At 46.2% G+C, this 23,110-nt stretch overlaps 2 protein-coding genes, 1 long non-coding RNA gene and 1 other non-coding gene across 6 annotated transcripts; all 4 read left to right on the forward strand.

Moving 5' to 3' along the window:
* The first annotated feature begins 63 nt into the window (after nt 1-63).
* gpatch11 (G patch domain containing 11) lies at nt 64-2,017 on the forward strand. The gene is made up of 8 exons (XM_086181421.1): nt 64-196; nt 469-695; nt 785-826; nt 909-1,029; nt 1,116-1,206; nt 1,311-1,421; nt 1,556-1,637; nt 1,731-2,017. The coding sequence occupies exons 1-8, from the start codon at nt 147-149 to the stop codon at nt 1,784-1,786; spliced, it is 780 nt and encodes a 259-aa protein (XP_086037547.1). The 5' UTR covers nt 64-146; the 3' UTR covers nt 1,787-2,017.
* Nucleotides 2,018-2,645: 628 nt separating this feature from the next.
* Nucleotides 2,646-21,842, forward strand: LOC147247932 (uncharacterized). Its single transcript, XM_086179901.1, has 34 exons — nt 2,646-2,849; nt 3,324-3,447; nt 4,591-4,724; nt 4,822-4,951; nt 6,058-6,134; nt 6,215-6,308; nt 6,940-6,977; nt 7,066-7,102; nt 7,200-7,249; nt 7,368-7,493; nt 7,802-7,930; nt 8,028-8,226; nt 8,953-9,078; nt 9,257-9,358; nt 9,486-9,548; nt 9,779-9,895; nt 14,432-14,442; nt 14,542-14,590; nt 14,668-14,687; nt 14,762-14,813; nt 15,037-15,056; nt 15,161-15,206; nt 15,288-15,307; nt 15,396-15,432; nt 15,641-15,681; nt 15,832-15,919; nt 17,673-17,737; nt 17,886-18,005; nt 18,416-18,547; nt 18,632-18,836; nt 19,718-19,861; nt 20,073-20,174; nt 20,285-20,347; nt 20,453-21,842. The coding sequence occupies exons 1-34, from the start codon at nt 2,749-2,751 to the stop codon at nt 20,603-20,605; spliced, it is 3,015 nt and encodes a 1,004-aa protein (XP_086036027.1). The 5' UTR covers nt 2,646-2,748; the 3' UTR covers nt 20,606-21,842.
* LOC147247933 (uncharacterized) lies at nt 11,787-14,443 on the forward strand. 3 transcript variants are annotated; one of them, XR_015109611.1, is made up of 6 exons: nt 11,787-12,405; nt 12,504-12,588; nt 13,001-13,083; nt 13,175-13,332; nt 14,117-14,201; nt 14,432-14,443. It is a non-coding gene; the product is annotated as an uncharacterized LOC147247933 (long non-coding RNA). The 3 variants fall into 3 exon arrangements; XR_015109610.1 differs by lacking the exon at nt 14,432-14,443 and having other exon boundaries at nt 14,117-14,322; XR_015109612.1 differs by lacking the exons at nt 11,787-12,405; nt 12,504-12,588; nt 14,432-14,443 and adding an exon at nt 12,751-12,777 and having other exon boundaries at nt 14,117-14,312.
* Nucleotides 21,843-22,331: 489 nt separating the features above from the next.
* Nucleotides 22,332-22,630, forward strand: LOC147247934 (signal recognition particle RNA). Its single transcript, XR_015109628.1, has one exon.
* Nucleotides 22,631-23,110: the final 480 nt, after the last annotated feature.

Below are 23,110 nucleotides of genomic sequence, written 5' to 3' on the forward strand. Positions count from 1 at the left end.
TTTCTTCTAAATAGTCAAAGACTCGGGAACTGTAAGATACAATGTACGATGTCGCCAGTCGGAAGGTAAAGCTGACCGAACCAAACACCAGTAGACCGAAAAATAGCTAAAAGCTGTAGTAGCTAGTCCTCTTTTGCCCCTTCACGATGTCAGATGAGGAGGAAGACTACATGTCGGACGCATTTCTCAGTAAAATGTAGGCAGTATGTGTGTGTGGTGTTGGTTTAAAGCTCCTAACGTCAGTACATTCATTGCATTTCTATGTTGCCTGAGGTTTCAGCAGGCGCAGGAAAATTCAAAGCTATGATTTGTTTTTGTTTTTTCATACGTAGATTTACTCAGAGTTGCTGGGCTTCACTGGCCACTTTTACATGATACACAAAATTGCTTTTGCGTTAGCAGGTATTATTACCATGTAAAGTACTGCGTACAGATGCAATATCTCAGTTATTCCTCTGCCCGTGTCAGTCAAGACGTGAAACCTGGTGTCGCCATGGTGAGGCGGGTGAAACAAGCTATGGAGAGGGAGGAGCAACATAAAGAGAAGAACCTCAAGAACCGTCAGAAGACCTACAAGGAGCAAGAGAAGGAGAGTCGTGAAGCGGCCTTGCAGAGCTCCATTAGCAATGAAAATAAAGGATTTGCTCTCTTGCGGAAAATGGGTTACAAAGCTGGACAAGGCCTCGGAAAAGAGGGCAGGTTTTGCTTTCCTGAGTTACAGATTTTTCCAGCTGTAGTAGGCATTGGTTTCATTTATTGATGGTCATCTCTGTTACCACTTCAGGAGCAGGAAGGGTTGATCCCATTCCACTGAATATCAAAACTGGTGAGCAATTAGCATTTGTCACAATTGGATACGACCTGTGCAGTTGAACCTGTTGCTCACATTTCTTTGCGTTTTGTGTCAGACAGAGGAGGCATCGGAATGGAAGGGGTGAAGAAGAGAAAAGCCGAGGAGGAACTGGAGCAGTATCGACAGAAAGCACAGGCCAGGCAACAGAGGGAGACTCGATCTCTGGAAGATTTTAGGTGACCTGGGCTCCTGACATCTGAGTCACTGAAGGATGGCACTTGGGGGCTGACATTTCATGTTCTGTGCGGGATCTTTGTTCCAGATCGAGAGTAAAGACGGAAAGAGAGGAGCGCAAGATTGAAGGGGATCTCAGAAGGAGTCAGCGAGCCTGCGAGCAGCTTGACAGTCAGAAGGTTGGAGAAATGATCATACAAGGTCATTCGGACGTTGCAGAGAACAAAGCAGACTTATACATTCTGTCCCCCGATCATTTGACTGAGATGTGTCTTGATGTCAGGGCATCAAAGCCCCCCGGGAAGAGTGGTACTGGCCCAAAGCAGGCGCCGATGATGAAGAGGAGCAGGAAGATGCGGAGGAGGAGGAGCCTGAGGAGGCAGTGGAACTAACGGTTCGTTTATGTAGTGATGTAATGTCGTTGCATTGGTCTGATAACAATGAATATACTCGCGCTGAAGACGCCTGTCAAAACGTACGCAGGTGATTATTCCACATGAATCAGGTCAACGTGTCTCTTCGTTTCAGTCATTGGACCAACTGCAAATTTTGACATCCTATTTAAGAGGAATCCATTTTTACTGCATATGGTGCGGGACCACCTATAATGGTAAGCGCAATGACATCATAGCTGCTTATTGTTGTCCTTTTTGCAACCTTTGTTGATGTGTTTGTTTGTTTGTTTGTTTGAATTTCTTTCCAGATGAGGAGGACTTATGCTCCAACTGTCCCGGGGCGACAGCGGCAGACCACGAGTGACCGTGAGAGGATGAGCAGAGCGTGGTTCAGGGGAGAAAGCCTCCGTCTTCGGAGCAAATTTGTTTTTACATCCTGTCTCTATCTGTGAGGGCGTCTTACATTTTCCTCTTCATTTTGTCAGTCCTGTAGTAAACTTTTCTATTTATATTTTGCAAAGCTTTATAATAATTCTTGATTCATGTGTGAACAATTGCTTACCTGTGTTGTCATTAAATATTTTAAGAAACTGTTCTTTTAAGTTGCTGTTATTTATTGTTTTCATTACAAGAGGACATTTTTAAGCATTTATTTGTGGGGGGGGGGGGGGTTTGATTCAATTAAATGCGTTAAAAAGGTAGAGAGGATCATATGACGAATACTGTTCCCGCCCAGTACCTCCGCTAGGAAAAAAAGGGAACAAAAAATGAAAATTCAATCCAGTGCATTTCCAATTTGACAGAGTTAAGTCACTCCCTCCTGCAGCCCCCCAACGAGCACACACACACAGACTCCGGCCTCACGGACTCTGCCACACCCCCCACCCACCCCCTTACACGGACACTCAGTTCACCCATCGAACCCAGTTTCCCTGCTTGTGCCACTTCCCCTCGCACTGCACCGCTCCAGCTCATCAAGCCACGAAGATTCTCTGTCAGATGTTGAATGTTTATTTACATTTTATATTATTCACTACCTGTTTCTGCTCTGTACGTCATGGACTTATTGAATTTTGACAATAAACTTTGACCTTTCTCCATTTACAGTCCAGCCAGTCTGCACTCCGCCTGTTATTCCTGATAAGGAGATGGAAAAAAAAGATTTATTTTAGAGCAAGTTTTTGTCGGTTTCGTTTCCTGACGTCATTTCCCGATAAAACGAAACTTAAATGTGTCACCAGGCTCCACCTCATTTTGGATCAGACCAAAGGCAGAGCGATCCGGAGTCGTGCGGGATCGTCCGGTTCCGTGAGCTCAAACTGATATATGATGGACTTCAGCTCGAAGCTAAATGAGTGTAGGCAGAAAAAGGGACTGCAGGCGACGTACGAGGATGTTTCAGCCGTGGGCCCCGACAACAGCAAGACGTAAGTTCAGTATTTGGTTGTTGGCAGGATTGAGGAGCAGCGCAGTTATTTGCGATTGTAGGATTTGAACCACAAGGACCCAGACTGAACGGGATTATCGCGGTTTCAAACGATGCTCAAACAGTCCAGTCGGAATTTTCTTGTCCACTGTAAGCGCGATGACGAGGCCTTTTTCTTTTCCACGTGACACCCTATTTAGTAATATACGTCAAACATCAGAACCCGGCCAGCTTTGCTGTAGAATATTGAAATAAATCAGTAATTATAACTGTAGTTGTCCCATAGAAGATGCGTGTCAGGAGGTAAGCTCCCACTCACCCCTAAAGCAGACTCCTGATCGTTTTGATCAGCATGTTAGAAAATCTATATTTTACCAACATTTTCTTTGAAAATCACCAACAGAAAGGCTTTTGCGCCACAAACAAACAGAAAGAGTTGACACAAAACTGAAACTGGGTTTTCACCCCTTCATAGCTTCACTGCCAGAGTTGTGGTGAACGGTACGGCCTATCCTGATGGGGAGGGCAAGACCAAGAAGGAAGCGAGGCAGAATGCAGCCAAAAACGCCCTGGAAGGCTTGGGAGAGCTGACGGTCCCAGTAAGATCACCTCTGTCCCTGTGAATGTGTCATCAGTGGAGGCTCGTCGCTGCTAAACTCCTCCTCCACGGTCACAGCTGCTCTCATCCCTCCCTCCTGTTATCCCAAACTGTATTTTGCAGTATAACTGCATATTCTTGTACCTGCACTGCTTGTTGCTTGTACATCCTGTACAGTCGTCTTTATTTACATGCTGTATATCATGTTATTGCATAGCTGTGTGCATGTACTTATAAATATCAATATTTATACACAAAATCATCTACTGTATCTATCTATCTATCTATCTGTCTGTCTATCTATCTATCTATCTGTCTGTCTGTCTATCTATCTATCTATCTATCTATCTGTCTATCTGTCTGTCTATCTATCTATCTATCTATCTATCTATCTATCTATCTATCTGTCTATCTATCTATCTATCTATCTGTCTATCTGTCTGTCTATCTATCTATCTATCTATCTATCTATCTGTCTATCTGTCTGTCTATCTATCTATCTATCTATCTATCTATCTATCTATCTATCCATCTATCTATCCATCTATCTATCTGTCTATCTGTCTATCTATCTATCTGTCTATCTATCTATCCATCTATCTATCTGTCTATCTGTCTGTCTATCTATCTATCTATCTATCTATCTATCTATCTATCTATCTGTCTATCCATCTGTCTACCTATCTGTCTATCTATCTATCTATCTATCCATCCATCTATCTATCTATCTATCCATCTATCTATCCATCTATCTATCTATCTATCTATCTATCTATCTATCTATCTATCTATCTATCTATCTGTCTATCCATCTGTCTACCTATCTGTCTATCTATCTATCTATCTATCTATCCATCCATCTATCTATCTATCCATCTGTCTATCTATCCATCTATCTATCTATCTATCTATCTATCTATCTATCCATCTATCTATCTATCCATCTATCTATCCATCTATCCATCTGTCTATCCATCTGTCTATCCATCTATCTATCTATCCATCTATCTATCCGTCTATCTATCTGTCTATCTATCTATCTGTCTATCTATCTGTCTATCTATCTGTCTATCTATCTATCTGTCTATCTATCTGTCTATCTATCTGTCTATCTATCTGTCTATCTATCTCCATGTCTTGTCAGACCACCGGTGCAGCAGAAGCTCCTCCTGTGCTGGGTCATCCCAACTACATGGCCTGGCTCAACACCCACAGACAGAAAAACAAGTTGCAGATAAAGGAAGTGGAGTCAACGGTGCTGGACCCCATTAAACCCTTGTAGGTCCTCACAAAGCTGCCAGGTGCAGTTGTTAGGTGGAAACGCACAAGAAGTATGCGCCACTTACAGTGTGTGAATGTGTGTGTGTGCTTTTAGCCACTGTAGGTTTTTGATTGATGACGTGGAGTACCCCGTCGGTCAGGGTAAAACCAAGAAGGAGGCAAAGGAGGAGGCAGCCAGGCTCGTGCACAGTGCAGTGCATGACAGCAGTAGGAGAACTTCAGAGGTGAGCACTGCTAACCGTCTCTCATCCTCACAGTTCAGAAACAGTTGAATCATAATGTCCTTGCATTGCTTGGGTAAGACGTTGAGATTCGCTTTTGAATTTGTATTTTTACAGTTTTTACAGTTTGGGTACGCCCACCTTGAGTGTCCCGGCAGGTGACTATAAATGCAGTGTATCATTGTTATTATTGAATTGGGATCAAAACTGTGTCAAGTCAAGTTAGGGAAACAAGGACTGGTCGTTCTGGACTGTAAATGGAACCCTTCTGTGGTCACTGGGCACCAGTTTAGCACTGGTGTGCTATGTAAAGGTAGACGGCTAATTTCTTAAACAAATAAGTTACTTTACTATTGATTATTGAACAGTTTTCATACACGAACAAATGGTAAAATAAATATCAGTACTTTCACTCACCGGGAACTGCATTCCTGCTTTTTATTTGCTGTATAAAAAAACTAAGTTTTCGATGCCGGCGCAGATCGCAAAAACATAAACGCTGATTTGATGTATGTGTGACAAGCTGATAAAGACCCAGGTAGGAAGGAATACACACACACACACACACACACACACACACACACACACACACACGCTCGCGTCTTTACTGCTGCTTTACTTCAGTTCGATCACTTTATCAGCTTCAGACCATTACCGCGTTTGATTTACCTCAGGAGTGGGAATGATGTCACAGCTGTGTTGATGGCATTTTTAAATTTATTTTAAGGCAACACCAGTTACTAACATTGGCACAAACAAACTTGGTAGCGACAGATGGAAGATGCCGTCGCAGCCCCGCAGGTTTCCAGCCGTTTCTGTTCTATTTTCATGATCTAAAAGTCTCAGCACCCAACGAGTTTGTCTCTGGATGTGCGTCCTTTGTGACATTTGTTCACTCCACAATTGAACAGTGACTCGAGCTATGAAAGTGTGAGTAGAACTAAAAAATTAGCCCCAAGCTATCGAAAAAACCCGTGTGCTACAGAGATGATTGCTTACCACGGAGCGTCAGTTACAAAGAAGACTGCAACTGTGTGTGTGTGTGTGTGTGTGTGTGTGTCTGTCTGTCTGTCTGTCTGTCTGTCTGTGTGTATCTACCTGTCTGTCAGTGGTCCTCGGTATCCGGCCTGTCAGCTGTGACTCAGAATGGTGCAGCGGCCGAGTCCTTGGCATCCTCAAGCACGTTGTAAGTCTCCGACTGAGCGGTGAAGCAGATGACCCGGTTTGATATCAGGACTAATTTTTTCTCTCTTGGTATTTTTCAAGGGACTCCAGTGATGCAGAATCAAAAGCTACGACAGCAGAGACAACAAGTGACTTCATTGTCTTCGCCGACCCATCAACCCCTCTCAGGGCGCCGGTGGGTCCCAGTCCCTCAGCGTAGCCTGGCCTGCTGGTCTGGTTTTAGACTCTTATATTAGACTTGAATGCAGACCAGACCTTGTTGCCCTCTGGACAGGAGACGTTCTCCTGTCTCCGTTTGTCCGGGTTCATCTTATTCTGTTTTCTCCTCGTCTTTGCCGGAGTTGTCGCACCTTTGTTTTTTTTAAACTTCCATCTGTGTCCATCACTGTTTTCTTTTCAAAACAAAAGCACTTCCGGTTTTGTAGGAAATAAGATGAAAGCAATATGACAAATTCATAAATGCAAACCTTACAGATGCCAACCGTGCGTTCTAGACACTCCACATTCTCTGGTTTTGAAGGTTATGTATAAAAGGCTGCTAGAACAATTCATCACACACCAGTTTCAGTCAAAACATTCAAATTCATCTGTGGACCATAGAAGCCATTTGTACCTGTTTAGTTTCGTTGGCTGCATTTTCAAATTCACTTTCATCACTTGCATTGACAGGAGCTTCTGACGAGTTATTGTTTGTTTCTTTACCTTTGATTCTATTTATCTGGTATTTTTTGTATTTTTTCTTTTAGATTTATCTGTCATTGTTGGATGAAGTTTACGTTTTTTTTGTTGTTTTTTTTTAATTTTAGGTTCAGCTTCAGACTCCTGATGGGAAGTCCAAAATAAAGTAAGTCGTCTCCCGACTGTAAATCCTGAGTGTGACGCTTTTCCCCCCGCCGTCATGTTGTTCACCGTTCGTGTCCCTGTCCTCTTAGAATCGCTGCAAATTTCCAAAATGCCATTGGTAAAGAGGTACAGTCAATTAATCACTTTAATTTGGTTTATTATTTGATTAGCTTAACTCTTGAATCCCTCCACTGACTTACATTCTGTTTCTGATGATGCAAAGGGCTCCAATGTGGAGGAGAAGAACAAAGGAGGTGGCAGTGAGAAATCCAGGTGTGCCGGTCCAGCCGTGGAGGCGTGTTTTTGTGGTCTTTAGCAGAGGTTTTATATTTTTGTCTTTTACTCATTCCAAGAGTTCATTTGCATCACGAATGTGTTTTGTAACTTTCAGCAGGTTCAGATCTGACTTTGACTGTCTCGGCTGTCTCGGCAAGGGAGGCTATGGTTCTGTTTACAAAGTAAAAGAAAAAGCTCTGCTGAAGAAGGAGTATGCCGTTAAGATCGTCCCCTATAAAAAGTAAGTCAGGTTTTCATGATGCTTTTAAAATTAGGAAATTAAGAAGAGGTTTTATTAGGGCAGAAATATTCAGGTTATAAAACCGTGTGTGCTCCCACCTGCCTCACCTCACATGGGCTGTTTTTCCGCATTTCTACAGTCACAAAAACACTCCAAGAACTCTGTGGAGCTGGTCCTCATAAATACTGAAAGAAGAATCAAGGGAAGATTATAAACTTGAGACTGATTGCATCAGCAAAACTGTTCCCAGGAGCAACGGAGGTAGTTTTTGCGTCATAATTCATGTCCTTCCTCTCCGTCCTCTGCAGAAAATCTTTGCGAGAGGTGTTGGCGCTGTCAGACCTCCTCCACAGTAACATTGTCAGATACTTCACGTATTGGACAGAGGATGCGGCGTACCACTGGGAGGGCCAAACCACCAGTGGCAGCTGTCCCCTGTAAGTCCCACACAGCTCCACCCCGCAGTGATCATCAACTGTAATGGAAGTACTTCCTTTGGTCATGTACTTTTTCTTGTGTTCTTTCCCGGTTTAGCGCTGAAAAAGCAGAAAAGTACCTGTACATTCAGATGGAGTTGTGCAGCAGCGGAACACTTAGATCGTGGATCGATGACCAGGTCGACCGAAAGGTTGAAGACCTCAAGCGAAGAGAAGAGGCTCTGAGCATCATGCTGCAGATCCTCAGTGGAGTGCAGCACATTCACTCCAAAAACCTGGTGCACAGAGATCTGAAGGTGAGGAAAGACGAACCACAGTGACCTGGTTTCTCTCTGCGCCTCTGCAAACGCTCATTTATCAAACGAGCGAACAAACCTGCGCAAATACGAGCGGAGAAGTCAGCGTACGACAGGACTCAGGTGAGATTTGTGAAACAAGCGTCTCCCACCGAACCCAGCGTAAGAACCAGCGGCTGTTGATAAGTTCGGCGGCTGAAATCGATCGTAACTATCATGTCACGCATCTATAAATGCATGGATGGTGGCTTCAGACGCACACGGGTACGACCGATCGCTCCAGTCACGTTTGGAAACTCAGCAAGCTCATAACTTCCCTTGTACTCACAGTTTGCTGAGCATCGTGATTCAGGTACTGAGCAGAGAGAGGGACCCGATCGCCCTCAAAACTGCTGGCACAGTTCGGCTGATTGACAGCTGGGTTGTTCCAGACCTGTCACGGATCTCCCGCTGAAAGGCCAGCAGCGTTCAAATTGGAAGGGTAACCGGGTACACAATTCTGTATTTTAAAAATTATTTTTTTAATGAATAGGCTACACATTTAGCAGAAGGATTTGTCGTGACACACACGCCTTCATCAGTGACACGCCAGCAGCTAGTCACCTCACATCTAAATTTGCGTACACATCGCAGAAAACGCTCACACTCAAACTAATAAATGGCACAGCTCGCATAGAAATCAATGTGTGTGTGTGTGTGTGTGTGTGTGTGTCTTGATGACGTTAGCCTACCAACATCCTGTTTGGGCGGGACAACGAAGTGAAAATCGGGGACTTTGGCCTGGTCACCGATGATGATGATGATGAGAGAACCATGAACAGAGGGACCCGGCCTTACATGGCTCCAGAACAGGTGAGGTAGTCTGGCCTTGCCTCCCATTCAGGACCTGCAGCAGGGACGGTCAGATCCTGGTCCGACCTGCAGCTTGAGACGGATCATCAGACTACAGTGCTGAGGCTGGACACATTGAGTCGCCACCAGTTTCTTTAGTTGATGCTGTTTTTTTTGTTTTTGTTTTTCTCAACGACAGAAGGACAAAGTCAAATACGACCGAAAAGTGGACATATTTTCTTTGGGTCTGATCTATTTTGAACTCCTCTGGTCCATCACCACCAAGACGGAAAGAGCAGAAGTGAGTTATTTTGAAGGCTGTCGTTCTGACAAGCTTGATGCTGTTGTTCGAGATGATTTCCTAGAGATACAGTTTTCAACAGCCTCACTCCAACTGCTGTTCCTCCTCTATTTTACATAAACACCAGATCTGGCCTGAGATCAGAAGAAAGAAGCTGCCTCAGGGGTTTCCCACCAAGTTTCCCGAAGAGGTACATCGACGTTCAGTCCATTCAGGAGCAGCGTTAAACCGTGTTTGAAGCACTGAGATTGAAGTTTGTTACATCCGCCAGAATAATGAATATTCTAAGCTTGACACAACAAAATTGAAAGTTTTTTAGGGGAGAAATGGTTTCAAGCGGTCTCCTGTTCAAAAGTGGATAACTGGAAAACCCCAGGCTCTTTGTTATGTTTCAGAAGTCTCTCTTTTTTTTTTTTGCAGAACCGCATGATAAAGTCGATGCTGTCTGAGACTGAAGAGGACCGTCCCGAAGCTACGGAACTGAAGACAAAGCTGGAAAATTTGGAAAAGGCACTAACAAATGTACCAGAAGAAAGACAGACTTTCTGATTCCTCAGAGGAGTCACCGACGGGGGGTGTCTTTTAATAACCGTGACCTGAGGAGCGATCAGGTGAAATGAAATGAAAGCCAAGCTTATTCCCTTTTAAACAAATACCCACAATCATGTGGCGGATCGTTTCTGCCTCAAAAGTTATCCTTCCCATCCTTCACCGGTTTTAAAATGACGTGAAATCATGTTTGTGCGGAAGCAGGGTTGCCAGGTAACCCCCCCCCCCCCCCATGGGTTGGATTGATGAATTTTTTGTGAGGACTGTTTTTAATGTTGCACTTAAATACCTGGTGTGCGGTATCTCCGTTCATATCTGCGCTCAAACACTTTATTGTGCCGGAACTGAAACAAATGGTCTTTTCCTGGTCTGGACCTTAGCCACTATCATGTACTAAGCAAACCTGCTAGTCTAGTTTTTCATGAGTTGCTAATAGAATCTTGGATTGTGTTTGCTTGCTGCCGAGCACCAGTGGAGTCGAGCACTTCAGCTTCCGCCATTTAGAACCGTCTGCTGCTTAATTTCTTGTTTTCATTGCGGCGTCTCACTCAGCTCTGTCTTAATTAGTTACATTCTTGGGATGTGATGATGAAATGGGAGCATACATCCCCTAAAATGTGCTCAAACTTGTGCATGGATTGGTGAAATTGCCCGACTGGGTCAAATTATAATGTGTAATCAATGGTAATAAAGTGAGACGACAACTGTGGAGCGGCCATTTCCTTTTATTTGTCGCATCACATTTACTCAGGAGTTCATGCTGCCCTCCCACCACACTAATTTAAATTACAGTGCAGTTTGTTTCTTATCTGTAAATCCAAGGTTCTGGAGAAAACCTGGACAATCATGGGTGGCCCTGTTAGCCTGGCACGCGATGAAAATATGGGAACCAATAATAGTGATTGTTAATAATATTAAATATATGAAAGCAGCAGTGAGGAAGTGAAAATGAGACACTTGAACAAGTTTCAAGCTGCCTTGCCTTTTGTTGATTGTTGAGTTCTCCTAAAACAGCACAACCAGCAAGGATGACGACAGGACACGGTTTTAATCGCCTGCTTCTGTTTGAACAGGAAGCCTTAATTTCATCATTTATAATCACTGCGAGTTTTATTTCCTTTATGTTTGCAGGGGATACTCTTTTTTTTTTGGTTTTGTTTTTCATGTATATATATGTACATGCTATTATTTCAGCTGGCTTTGTTTTTTTTCAAGGCCAAATAAAAAAAAAAAATCTGCTGGATTCCTGGTGAGTCCCAAGTGTTTGTTGGGGGCTGAGTTTGGAAGCAGGAAGAGCAGGACGACGCTGAAGTCAGGCTCTCGTTCCCCAGTTAAAGGGGCCGGCGGGCAGCGCCAGGCCCAGTCCTCGTCCTCAGAGGCTTCTTGGAGTTGCGGAAGCAGATTCACCTCCTTACATGAACGCTTTAATGCTTCCTCATACACATTTTCAACCCCCCCCCCCCCCCCCAAAAAAAAACCCTTCAGTCTCTGGATATCCAGCCCTTGTGTGATTGTTTCAGCCAAAAATTGAAACAAAAAAATAAAAGAGTTGTTCTTTTTGTGAAAATATAAACCAAAAATTCAATTATCTAGGCCAGATCGGACCTGGTCTCTTACAAAGACAGTCTCGGTTGGAGACTGCCGGGCTCGTCTGACTGATGCGCCCCTGAGACGCCGCTCTGCTTGGCGCCGCCTGCCAACGCCCAGCCTCTTTCAGGCGTAAGGCACGAACCTTTTCCAGTGGCCCACAATGGCAGCACACCTCGCTGCACCAGACCGGCCTCCTTAGCGTACGGAACCACCTGCAGGCACAGGTGGAGCACAGGTGGACTCGCTCAACCACACAACCGCAACATTTTTTGCCAATTTGAGGGACGAATAAAGGTTAATCCCATCTTAATCTGGTGCTCTACCGTTTCCCTTTTCCTTCACGAGTTTTCTCACTTAGCAGTTCTTTTTCTGAAAACAGAATTTTTCTGATGGGATTAAAGCTATGAAGCGCTCACAGACACACGAGCTAATTCTGGCCAGGTGAATGTGCTACCTGATGAAACTCCTGCATGTCGCCAGCACGTCTGTGCTCTGCTGCCAAAGCTGGCTTCTTCCGGTCAGCACCCTGCTAACTTGAGTAGGATTCCTGTTCCTGTTTCCAGTAATGACAAAAAGTAATTTTTGCAGCACTGTGACGCCACTCTTAAATTTAATCTGATAGGAAAAATGTTTTCAGACCAAATAAATCAAACAGCAACGGAGACACGAGTCATTTGAGGTTGTGCGACGCTCGAAAAGTACGAACCCATCGGTTTGAAAATGAAACAGAAATCAAGCTGGATGACATCAGTTTTAGCTGGAACTCATTACTACTACTACTAGTAGTAGTAGTAGTCGTAGTAGTAGTAGTCGTAGTAGTATGGAGAACACTGCCACTTAGCGCTGATGTGGTGAAGATGCTGACTCTCTGGGTAGCGATGGGATTCACGGTGGTGAACGTTGAAATGGTAAAGAGAAACTTCTCGGCTCGTTCAAGAGTTAACATTTGTTCGTCTCATGCACTTCAAAAACTCCCCTTTGCTGCTTTTGTCCTCTCCTCTGACAGGTTTTTATCATGACGGTGAGTGACACGCGTGTTGGGACACTGAGGCAGAGCTGTCTGTCATCGGGGGACCACTGCTCCATGAGGGGTGAGGTTCTGATGTCAAGTGTTGGTAACAAGGGAACATCCAGGGAAACATCACCCCCCCCCCCCCCAACAGTATAAAGCAGACGTGTTCCCAGTGTTCCCAGTGTTCCCAGTACCAGCTCACTTGTTTCTGCTGGACTGCTTGGGATTTGGACTCTGCAAGGATCTGAAAGCTCTCTGGACTTTGCTGGTGCTTATTTAGACTTTGAATTTTTTCACCAACAGAACTTAGTTGTGTCTCGGACTTTGAAACTTTTTGAAACTTAGACTGAGGAGGAAGTTGTGGAGGCTCAGGCGAGGCTCCGACTGGGACATCGCAGCCCTGCCTGAGGATCCCCATCACCCTACTCTGTCTTTATTTTCTAAGTTTTATTCTACGTGATGTTTAATTTTTATCCTTTGTGGGCTGACAGCAGCAGGACGACCCGCTGGTCCTCCCTCCTGCACCAGAATCCATGAGCTCGTCGTGTCGCTGAAGGATTCTGTAGGTTTGTTGGTGAGTATTTTATGGCGTAAAATTGTGATTCAGTGTTGTTTCGTCTAACGTTCCAGCTGGTGGCGCTCAATCGTTTTCTTTCCCTTTAAAGCTGCGGAAGCAACGAACGGGAAACTGACTTCCCACCCGGTCAGCGCGAGGAGGAGCTGGAGGGGAGAAGACGGAGCCAATAGACTGAGCTGAGGGTTGCACTTGACCTCTAGCAGTCATGGAGGACGACGGACGCGAAGACGACGACCGAGCCGAAAGGTGAGCCAAACGCGCCCGTCGCACCCGTAGTCATTTCGCACCTGTGTGGTCTTTATTTTCATTTTTATTTTTTGGGGGGGCTTTTTTTGTTTTTTGTTTTTGTTTTTTTCCGTCGCCATTGTCTTGCTGGCAATGGCGTCGCTTGTTATCAACGGGAATCATCCTGGAATCTTCATTAAATTAAAATTAGAGGTGATCGTTCGAGGAGCTCCGGGGTGACGTCATCGGCTCCACTCGGAGTTTCCACCTGAATCAGTGAGAAAGCGGCTCATCGAGCGGGTGAGACTGGCCGACAGGTCCGTGCGCGGTCCGTAATTACGCGCGGTTGCATCATAATTACGCGGCTGATGAAACCGCTTCCTGCGTCGGAACCATCGGAATGTAAGGAAAGGAAATGTGTGTTAAAACGTGTTAGAGCCGGTATCAGGCGGCGCTGCCGGCGACACGTCACACCCACCAAAAATCTGTAAGTGCGACACAGAAGCGCGCACAGATCTCACTCCCGCCTCCCGAGGCTCAGTGCTTCCTGTTTGGAGCCACGTTTGAGAGGACATGAACCGGTGGATAGCCCCCTGGTGCAGGAACCTACTGGTGAAACAATTCCCTGTAGTTAAAGTACCAGTCCAGCTGATTTGTCTGTCCCACGTTTGTGCTCAACAGGAAATGTGTTGTTGGGTTTTGACTGTCAGCTTCCACTTGGAAGTGCATCAGGTCACAACTGTGACTACTGGGGCGTTAAACTGGCACCAGCTTGTTGTTCTGAAGGTCTCTCCTAATATCTCAGGTATGCTGAGGGGGTGGCCCTGGTTGGTGAAGACTATGCTGGCGCTGGGCAGCAGGATGACCTGTGGAGCGTGGCGGCCCCGGGGGTAAGTGCATGTCCTCGGTGCTACTATGGGTCCGCCAGCGTGCTCATGTTGGACCATAGACGTCTATTTGTTCCTCTGAGGCTGCCGTCCTCTCCCATGTTTAATGCCTATTGAACCATAGCCAGTGTATCTGCTTTTATTTTGAAAGGGGCGTTTTGAGAGCAGCTATTTTTTTTTTCCTAGCTGTAGTTGAAAGACTTTTCTAATTCATTGCCTCCTTTGTGTTTCAGAGAAGTCTGAGGTAAGCGCTCGCCGACGTCACTCTCAGAGCAGGTGGCTGATATCCACGCTGATCAAATGTACTAATATTTCACTCTTCATCACTACAAAATCTGACCAGGAGTTTCAGTGCCTTCCAAGTAAGACCCCCAGTGATGGGTTTGATGGCGGTACGTAGACTTAGACACCCTTTCTTCCCCTGTAGTTTTAAAAGAAGAAACAACTAATTGTCTCTTCTTTGTTTCAGGACTTCGGATGGATGAGATGGTAATTACTCACTAATATCATGAAATCCACGCCGATGAAACGGCTCTAACGTTCCTCTTTCCTTCACCACGAAGGTTGACCAGGACTCAGCAGGACACCTCATTCAACGTACCGAGTCTTGCTGAGGTACGTAGCCTCACCCCTGATTTAGAAAGGCCTTCCTTATCCTGAGAGCAGGCTGTTCTTTCTTCTTCTGTTCACCACTTTTGCAACCTTGGGTCCTAGGAAGGCGCTAATAAAATAAATGAAAGCTATTATTCTTAATATTATTGTTATTATTAATATTATTATCATTGCCTGTAGTTTACAAAGAAGAAATAACTAATTAATGACACCCTTTTTGTTTCAGGGTTCCATCGGGTGTCTGAGGTAAGCACCTGGTGCCGTCACTCTTGGAGCAGGTGACCACGGATGCTCCACACCGATGAAACGGCTCTAACGTTCCTCTTTCCTTCCCCTCAATGGTTGACCAGGGCGAGGAGCGACACCTTTTTAAATGGACCTTCTACCTCTACTGAGGTACGTAGCTTCACCCCTCATCCAGGTGAGACCTGCAGTTTGAAAAAGAAGAAACAACTAATCGTCTCTAATTTATTTCAGGACTTCCGATGGTCGATATGGTAATTACTCACTAATATTATGAAATCCACGCTGATGAAAACGGCTCTAACGTTTGTCTTTCCTTCCCCTCCCTCTCGATCCCTGCAGTGAATCAGAAGTTAGCATCCCGGTTTATTCTGCCAAGGTGTGTTGACTCAATCCCGATACATGAGATTTAAATACATAAATCTGAAAACTGGCATTGACAACACAGCATGACCTCTTTTATTTTGAAAAGCCACCTGATACTTACCTAGGTTACTGTGTTTATTGAACCGACTCAGTGGGTTCCACTGCTGAATGGTGTCAACACGTTGATGTGGAACATAATGAATTGTAAATGTGTGTTCCAGTGCTCCCTGAGGTCCCTGACTGATTCCCCGGACAGTGCGCTGTAAGGAAACTACTGACCCGCGTTTCCTGCTACTACTGACTACTACTGACTACTACTGACTACTACTGACTACTACTGACCCGAGTTTTCTCAGATCCGATTGTTGGAGTTTGTACCTGCAATAAAACTGCACTCATGTTCATCTCCAAGGGCGTCCATGGCAGCTTCATCCGGAGCCTGGGGTCCACTGGAGAGCACATTTTCAGAATGGCGGGAGGATTCTGACGTGGAATTTGAGGTAACGATCCAAATATCACCACTGCAGTGTATCGCAGTACTACTTCTTGGGATATAGTATCCATCCACTGGTGCCATATATCTGTAGTTTTTATTACAGTTGCTAGTTATATAAACTGATTCACATGGCTGCTACTTTTTGTTCCATTTACACAATGTGTGTGTGTGTGTGTGTGTGTGTGTGTGTGTGTGTGTGTGTGTGTGTGTGTGTGTGTGTGTGTGAAGCCCTGGGTTGCCTATCTTCAACAGCACCTACGTCAGCCATTCCAAATCATATGAACATTGAGGTGTGTGTGTGTGTGTGTTTTTTTTTTTTCCTTGAGCCTGACGATGACATCATCAATAACCACACCCTTTATTTGAAATCAGCTGACTAAATCATCTAAACGTTTAATCACGTAACAAAATTCTTGAAAGCTCAAACTGAAAGTGTGAAAACTTGTAACCAATCAGCTGTGCTTGCTGTGGCTCTGCGCTCCACGCGGTAACAAACTAAATCTGCATGCTCTTGATCGGGGGTGACGGCGATGCTCTGGTGAGCCATGCTAATCTGGGGGGGGGGGGGGTAAACGATTTCGTGGTAATCGACGTTTTGTAGTGTAGCCGCTTGTAGCTGCCTGACGTCATCAACTGTGATTTGTTTTCAACCTCAAATAAAACGATCCCTGCAGGCGGCTCCAGACAGGTGCCCGCCCTCCATGAGACCACGGACCTGAGACGGACAAGCCTGGAGCGACCGCTCGCCGGCGCCGCGAAGGCGTGTGTCAGTTCACGTCTCTCCTTTAAGTCTGCTAGTCGATGAAAGCAGAGGTCCGGTCGATGCCGAACAAATCTGATGTGTTAGCCTCAACAAAATGTGGACCTCCGCGCCAAATTTTTTAAATTTTTTTTAAGATGAAGCCAACATCAGGAAAAAATAAAGACAGAGACGACGGTGGCGTTCTGACGAGCGCGATACGTTCTAGTCTTCACCACATGACTTTTCTTAACGGTGCAGGCGTTGAAGCTTGCTCCCAAGACAGTGTACACTGTTTTGCACAGTATTACATTGAATGTATTTAAGTAATGTCACTGCGTGTGTGTGTGGGGGGGGGGGGGCGTCGTGCCGCGTCGTGTTCCGTATATTTTCCTCCATTTTTGTCCTTTGCCAGTCACACCTGTTCTCGATGTTGGTTGAGTCTGTTGAGCTGCTGAGCGTCTGATGAGCAGGATGTTGCCCCTCGTCCGGGTTTGAAGCCCCCTGATCCGTTCCCGCCCCTGACGCGTCAGAACCGAGCCCACGGCCTGTTGATACGCTTCTGCCTAAACTGCACTGTCAAGTGTCTGCCTCACATTCCTGCTAAACGAATCTCCAGTGCGTCCTGTAATAAAATTACAAAATTTTTACTTTATGGGAGATTTAGCTTTGAAAATTACAAATCAAACAGCAGAGGACGCGCACGAGCTCTCAGGATCTTCTCCCTACAATTGAATCATCTGAACTGAGCTGAAACCACAAATCTTTGGGGAAATTATAAATCACCTCCCACCCCCACCTGCAGTTCCTTTGTAGCCCACAAGGGGGAGAATTGAATTAAATAGAATCGAATTGGGTGCCTTTGACCATCACTGCTCTTCATTGTGGCTTTTTCAAAAACAAAGCATCCAACTCCTGAAAGACATTTCCATGTCGATCGTGTCAACGATCGGCCGTGTCAGTTTAGTCATGTTGTTAATCAGTTTGCTCCTTGGTGCTCTCAAACACGTTCCCTCAGGAGGACAGCGCCAACAAAAGCCAAGGAAGTGATCCAAGTGACATGACGACCCCTGGAACCTCAAGGTATGAAGAAATGTGGTTGTCTGAGGTCTCTGTTTGGGGTGTCCTGTCCAGTAACTGTCCGAATCAAAGACGTGTGTGTGTGTGTGTGCGTGTGTGCGTGTGTGTGTGTGTGTGTGTTAGACACTAACAGCTCTACTAATCTACTCAGGTTTGTTGAGGAATTTCATTCCATCCGGAAAATCAGTGAAGGAGGCTTTGGCGAAGTTTTCAAAGCAACGCATAAGCTGGACCACATGGATTATGCCATCAAGATCGTCCTGAAAAATGAGTAAGTACAGCCTGAACATCGGATGATGTCATCAAGCCCCTGGCGGGATATTTCTGGTGCATCAAACATGTGGGCTAATTTACGCAGGTAAAGAATCAACTGCGCCGCTCGCTCTCCCGTTAAGTGTCATTGTAGCGCGGCCAGCAGCCGACCGCCAGCTCTCGCCACATCTACTCAAACAATTACGGTAACAAATGAACATCCAAAACAAGATGATCCATTCCTTCATCGCGAGTTTCAAATGTCTGCGACTTCAATGGAAGCATAAAGTTTCATTTCGTTGAAACAGCGGCGTATTTTCATGATCACACAATTCTTGAGTGGTGAATTCTCGTCTGAGCGTTGCAGCGTCAGTGTGATTCGATGGCTGGGCGACTTTTTTTGTTTTTTCTCTTGTTTGTGTTGATCAGAAAAGCTGTGAGGGAGGTGCAGGCCTTGTCAAAACTCAGGAGACACCCCAATGTCGTTGAATACCACTACTCCTGGGTCGATTCTGTTTGCTACCAGCACGGCACCTCGAGTGGCAGTTCTGATTCGTGCCTGTGAGTCCTCAACCCGTGTGAAGACATTTGCATGTCAAGTAATGTAACTGTGAAGATGGAAAGTCATTTTCCTTTGTCTTCTAGCCTCAGCGAGGAAGTTTCACCGCTGTGGCTCTACATTCAGATGGAGTTGTGCACCAGCAGAACTCTGAGGGGTTGGATGGAAGAGAAGAACAGTGAAAGTCCACAAAACCCCAGCAGAAGAGAGGAGAGTCTCCATCTGTTCCTGCAGGTAGCCAGGGGCGTCCAGTACATCCACGCCAACGGCTTCATCCACAGGGACCTGAAGGTGAGAGGCAACGCTGGGACCCACATTCTACCGTCTACGACCCCTCGCTTGAATTTTAGTCCTGCGCGCCATCGTTGCCGCCCACCTGAAGAGGAAGAAAAGAGTAATAAATGACAACACAATCAAGCGAATGACGGGAACCTCCGCCTGCAGCTGTCAGGGCTCAAGCAGCGTGGGGAACATGCGCTGCACTCCCCGAAAAAAACGGCTGCGTTTTAATGGTTCAAAGTTCAACGTATGATAAAAGCAAACCGTTTTATTCTACACCGCAGCGTCAGCGAGTCGACATCACGTAGCGGATGAAATGATGCTGGCACGTCCCGCCGGGATATCCGGACGATGTCTGCGTCCGCTGGTTGTTTGCCGTGGACTGTGAGTGGAAGGTAGAGGAGTTTGTGTCGGGCTCAGCGAGCGCTGGGCGGGATGCTTGAACCTGTGGCGCTAGAAATGAAATTTAAAACACGAACGGACAGGAATGTCCGTTCCGTCGCAGCCTGCTGGGGTTTCTTTCTCCCTCTCCGTTCGTGCACACCACATATGAATCTAACTCTTAAGCTGCTGCAAAATTTGGAAATGTTGCAACAACAACAACAAAAACCAGGCTACACAAAGTGGATTTTGGCGGAGGCACAGCGCAGGAGAGGTAATAATGGTGGTGAAAAGAGTAGAAGAGGCGTGTCAGTAAAAGATTCAGCACATCAGACTCCTCAAAGTGGGTCCAATCCACGCCCATGTTTGTAAAACCCAGAGTAAAATCTATGTTTTTAAATTTTCTTCAACCTTCCTTGATGCAGTAAATGTGCATCAGAATGCGTCGATGGTGACGGGCTCACAGTGGGTGTGTCCTGCTTTAATGGCTGTGCTGGCCTCTCCATTCCCAGCCCGTCAACATCATGTTTAAAAGCGAAGGGCAGGTGAAGATCGGGGACTTCGGGCTGGTGGCTGTTGGATTCAACGGAGCAGAAGAAGACCAACCGGACAGAACTGAGGATACGGGCTCCCCAGTCTACATGGCCCCGGAACAAGTGAGTTCACCTCCGCTTTGCTTCGCCTCGTGGAGCTTTTTTTTTGTCTCTCTGGCTGTCTTGCAGGGTTATGCAAAAGCCACCGGGAGGACGGTAACAGAACGTATTCAGTCCACTTCACGTCTTTGTAGATTTGTCTGGGGGTCCAGGTTTGTCCCCCCTTCACACTGCTGCTGATGTTTGATGCTGATACCTTGTTGCTCTGTGACAGACGTCCCAGAAGCGCTACAGCCACAAAGCAGACATGTTCCCTTTGGGGTTGATCTACTTTGAACTCCTGCAGAAGATCCTGACGAACCATGAGCGATCTGAGGTTGGTCTTTTACTGCCAGTTCCAACCCGGCCTTGTTAGAGTCGACCGATGAAGTGACTCTCTCTCCCCTTCCGTGTCATTTCATCCTCTCATCTCCTCACTAACGCCAGGTTCTCAAAAACGCCCGATGGCTGCAGCTCCCTGAAACATTTCCTCAGATGTTTCCTCAGGAGGTACAAGCGCCTTCGTCCAAAGTAGTTTGTAAATACCTGTGTTTGAAGGAGCAGTGCGATCAACAAGGTGTTCTTATCTGGTCTTGTCTCTCCGTTGTTTTGCAGACTCGTATAATCAAGCAGCTGCTGTGCGAGAGCCCGGAGGATCGACCTGAAGCAGGAGCCCTGGTGATGAAGCTGGAGGGCTTGGAGAAAGTGATGAATATGGAGAAGAGTGGGTCCTGCCTGCCCGTCGTCCACCTGTGTCGAGTGTCATAGGTGCACCGCTGAATCATTGATCCATAGCTTTATGCGAGTGTTGTTGACCCTCATGGTGCCTAGAACCACTCAGGAGAAAAACGCCATCGCAAAACACAAACGCACGTTCCATTCTTTGAGAATCCAAAAGATTTCCCTGAGAGAATAAGAAAGGTTGTAGTTTTCCTCGCAGCTGTTCTCGCTCTCCAGCTCTGTTTCTGCGCGTTAGAGCAGCTTTTCTCCTCCGAAGGGCAGCTCAGCCTCTGACCTCTGCGCGGCCAAGTGAACGATCCCCCCAATCACCGCGCCGACAAAGCCACGTTTATCCTCAACCACAGCAGGATGTCAATCAAACCACGCATCAGCCTTTTTATCTTCCACATCAGGTGCCTTTGTCCGAGTGAAGCTCTGACCTGAGCCCTCAGGGACCTCAGCCGCTCTGGACAGGAAGTGTTGCATGTGGTTGTGTTGCGTGATCCCCTTTTTAAGTTGAAAGTGTTCCTCTGTTGCTCATTTGTTTCCTAAAAAAAACAAAAAAACAATTACGGTTTACAATTTGTTGCCAAGAAGCAGTGTTACAACAAAGAAAGAATCTACCAAACACACATTTCCTGACTTTTTGTGCTAATTTATGTCGCACTGCCAATTCCCCCCCAAAGTGAACGCGCTGTCCACGTCTCCGGGGGGGGGGGGGGGGGGGGGGAGATCCTCCCGGGTGCACATTCCTGAGAAGACGCCCCAAACCAAATGTGTTTTACACATCTTTGTTTTACAAGACGTGCGACGCGGCGCTGCCCTGCTGAATACCCGGTTGCCCGACCTGTGCGCTGTGGAGATGGAATGTCATGAGTTCACTTTGTTCACCTCGGGGGTTTTTACTGTTTGTCTATCACTGGGCATTAATGATGCAATCAAGTGTCAACAATTTTCCTGTTCTTTGTCAGAAATGCCATTTTTATCCCCTGCTGTTTTTTAAATCTTAATTTATGGAAAGCCTGTATCAGATGTTTCATTCCTTTTCTTTTTGCTTTTACTTTTGTTTTGGTTTTTTTGTCGCTTCGTGGTAACCCGTGGCACCTCACCACTGGCTGGTGACGGCGTCATGGTTCACTTCCAAGTGCCTGGATCAACTCATCTCTTCCCTGTTCTCCATCAGATCCCACCTTGTATCCCATTGCCGTGTTTGTATGTCACCTTACAACTCAAGCGGATGCTCTGCTCTGAGAATTTTGGGAAATAAAGATGGTAAATCCACGCGGAGTCAAAATGGTCGTTTGTCTGGGATTTAACACAGAAATCTGTTGTCGGATGAGAGGAAATTCTTCAAGGGAGGCGTCAGGTTCCCTCTGGCGGTAAACTTCATCATGAACACGTTTTGTTTTTTTATTAAGTAAGGAAATTCCAGAGTTGTCACATCCTGTCGTTCTAGCAGAATAAAACAGCAGGAAAGTTGCTGTGAGATCATGAAACCGGAGTCATTCAGCAGGGGCCACGCGTTTGATCCAGTGAGCAGATGAACCGGGATTCCGGTTCCCAACAGGAATGCAGTTTAAAGAACTCCCTGATGGGAGATTTGGAGAACTAGAAATCGTGGTTTTTAAGTTTATTCTGCCAAAATACTCATGAAACCAGAGCTCATGCAGCAGCCGATGTGAAGGCACAGTTTTTCGCCGCTAGATGTCATTAATTTGTGTTGATGACGTCACATTTGCTAAAAAGAAAAAGCCCATGAACGGGTACCTCCGTCGCCGGGCGCGGTGGCGCGCGCCTGTAATCCAAGCTACCGGGAGGCTGAGGCTGGCGGATCGCTTGAGCTCAGGAGTTCTGGGCTGCAGCGGACTATGTCGATCGGGTGTCCGCGCTAAGTTCGGTATCGATATGGTGCTCCTGGGGGAGCTCGGGACCACCAGGTCGTCCAAGGAGGGGTGCACCGGCCCAGGTCGGAAACGGAGCAGGTCAAAGCCCCCGTGCCGCTCAGTAGTGGGATCGCGCCTGTGAATAGACGCTGTGGTCCAGCCTGAGTAAGACAGCGGGACCCGGTCTCTTTTACTGGGCTCCCGGTTCGACAATCGCGGGTACGAACACACGCCGTCAACGCCGCGTCCTGAACTGCGAGTGGCGTTAACCGCGACGCCAAGACAAACCTGAAACAACAGATGTTTTCCTGCCTTACACCGCCTCCTGCTGGCGGGAAGGAGCAACTGTCGCCAAAGCGGACTGCCCGAAGTGTCGCGACTCAGGCCGAAGCATTACGAATCTGACGGTTTTTTGAGGACAAGAATTCATTTTTACCAGAAGAAGAAATCTCATGACTGACAGCTAGAAATCTTAATAAAGACATTAAAAAGTCAGCTTACGTTCCTTTTTTTATGTTTGTTTTAGCTCACGGGCTTTCTGACATTTTTGTCTAATATTTATACTTCTTTATATTAATGACATCAACTAGACGTTACCGTGATTTCGTCTCGTTCATTTTTTTTGTATTTAAACAGAGCAAACATTGCCCCGGCCCCACGTGACCCAGGT

Source organism: Aulostomus chinensis, chromosome 16 (assembly GCF_037954235.1).
Source record: "Aulostomus chinensis isolate RoL2024-O1b breed Wild chromosome 16, RoL_Achi_v1.0, whole genome shotgun sequence".
Lineage (NCBI taxonomy): Eukaryota > Metazoa > Chordata > Actinopteri > Syngnathiformes > Aulostomidae > Aulostomus > Aulostomus chinensis.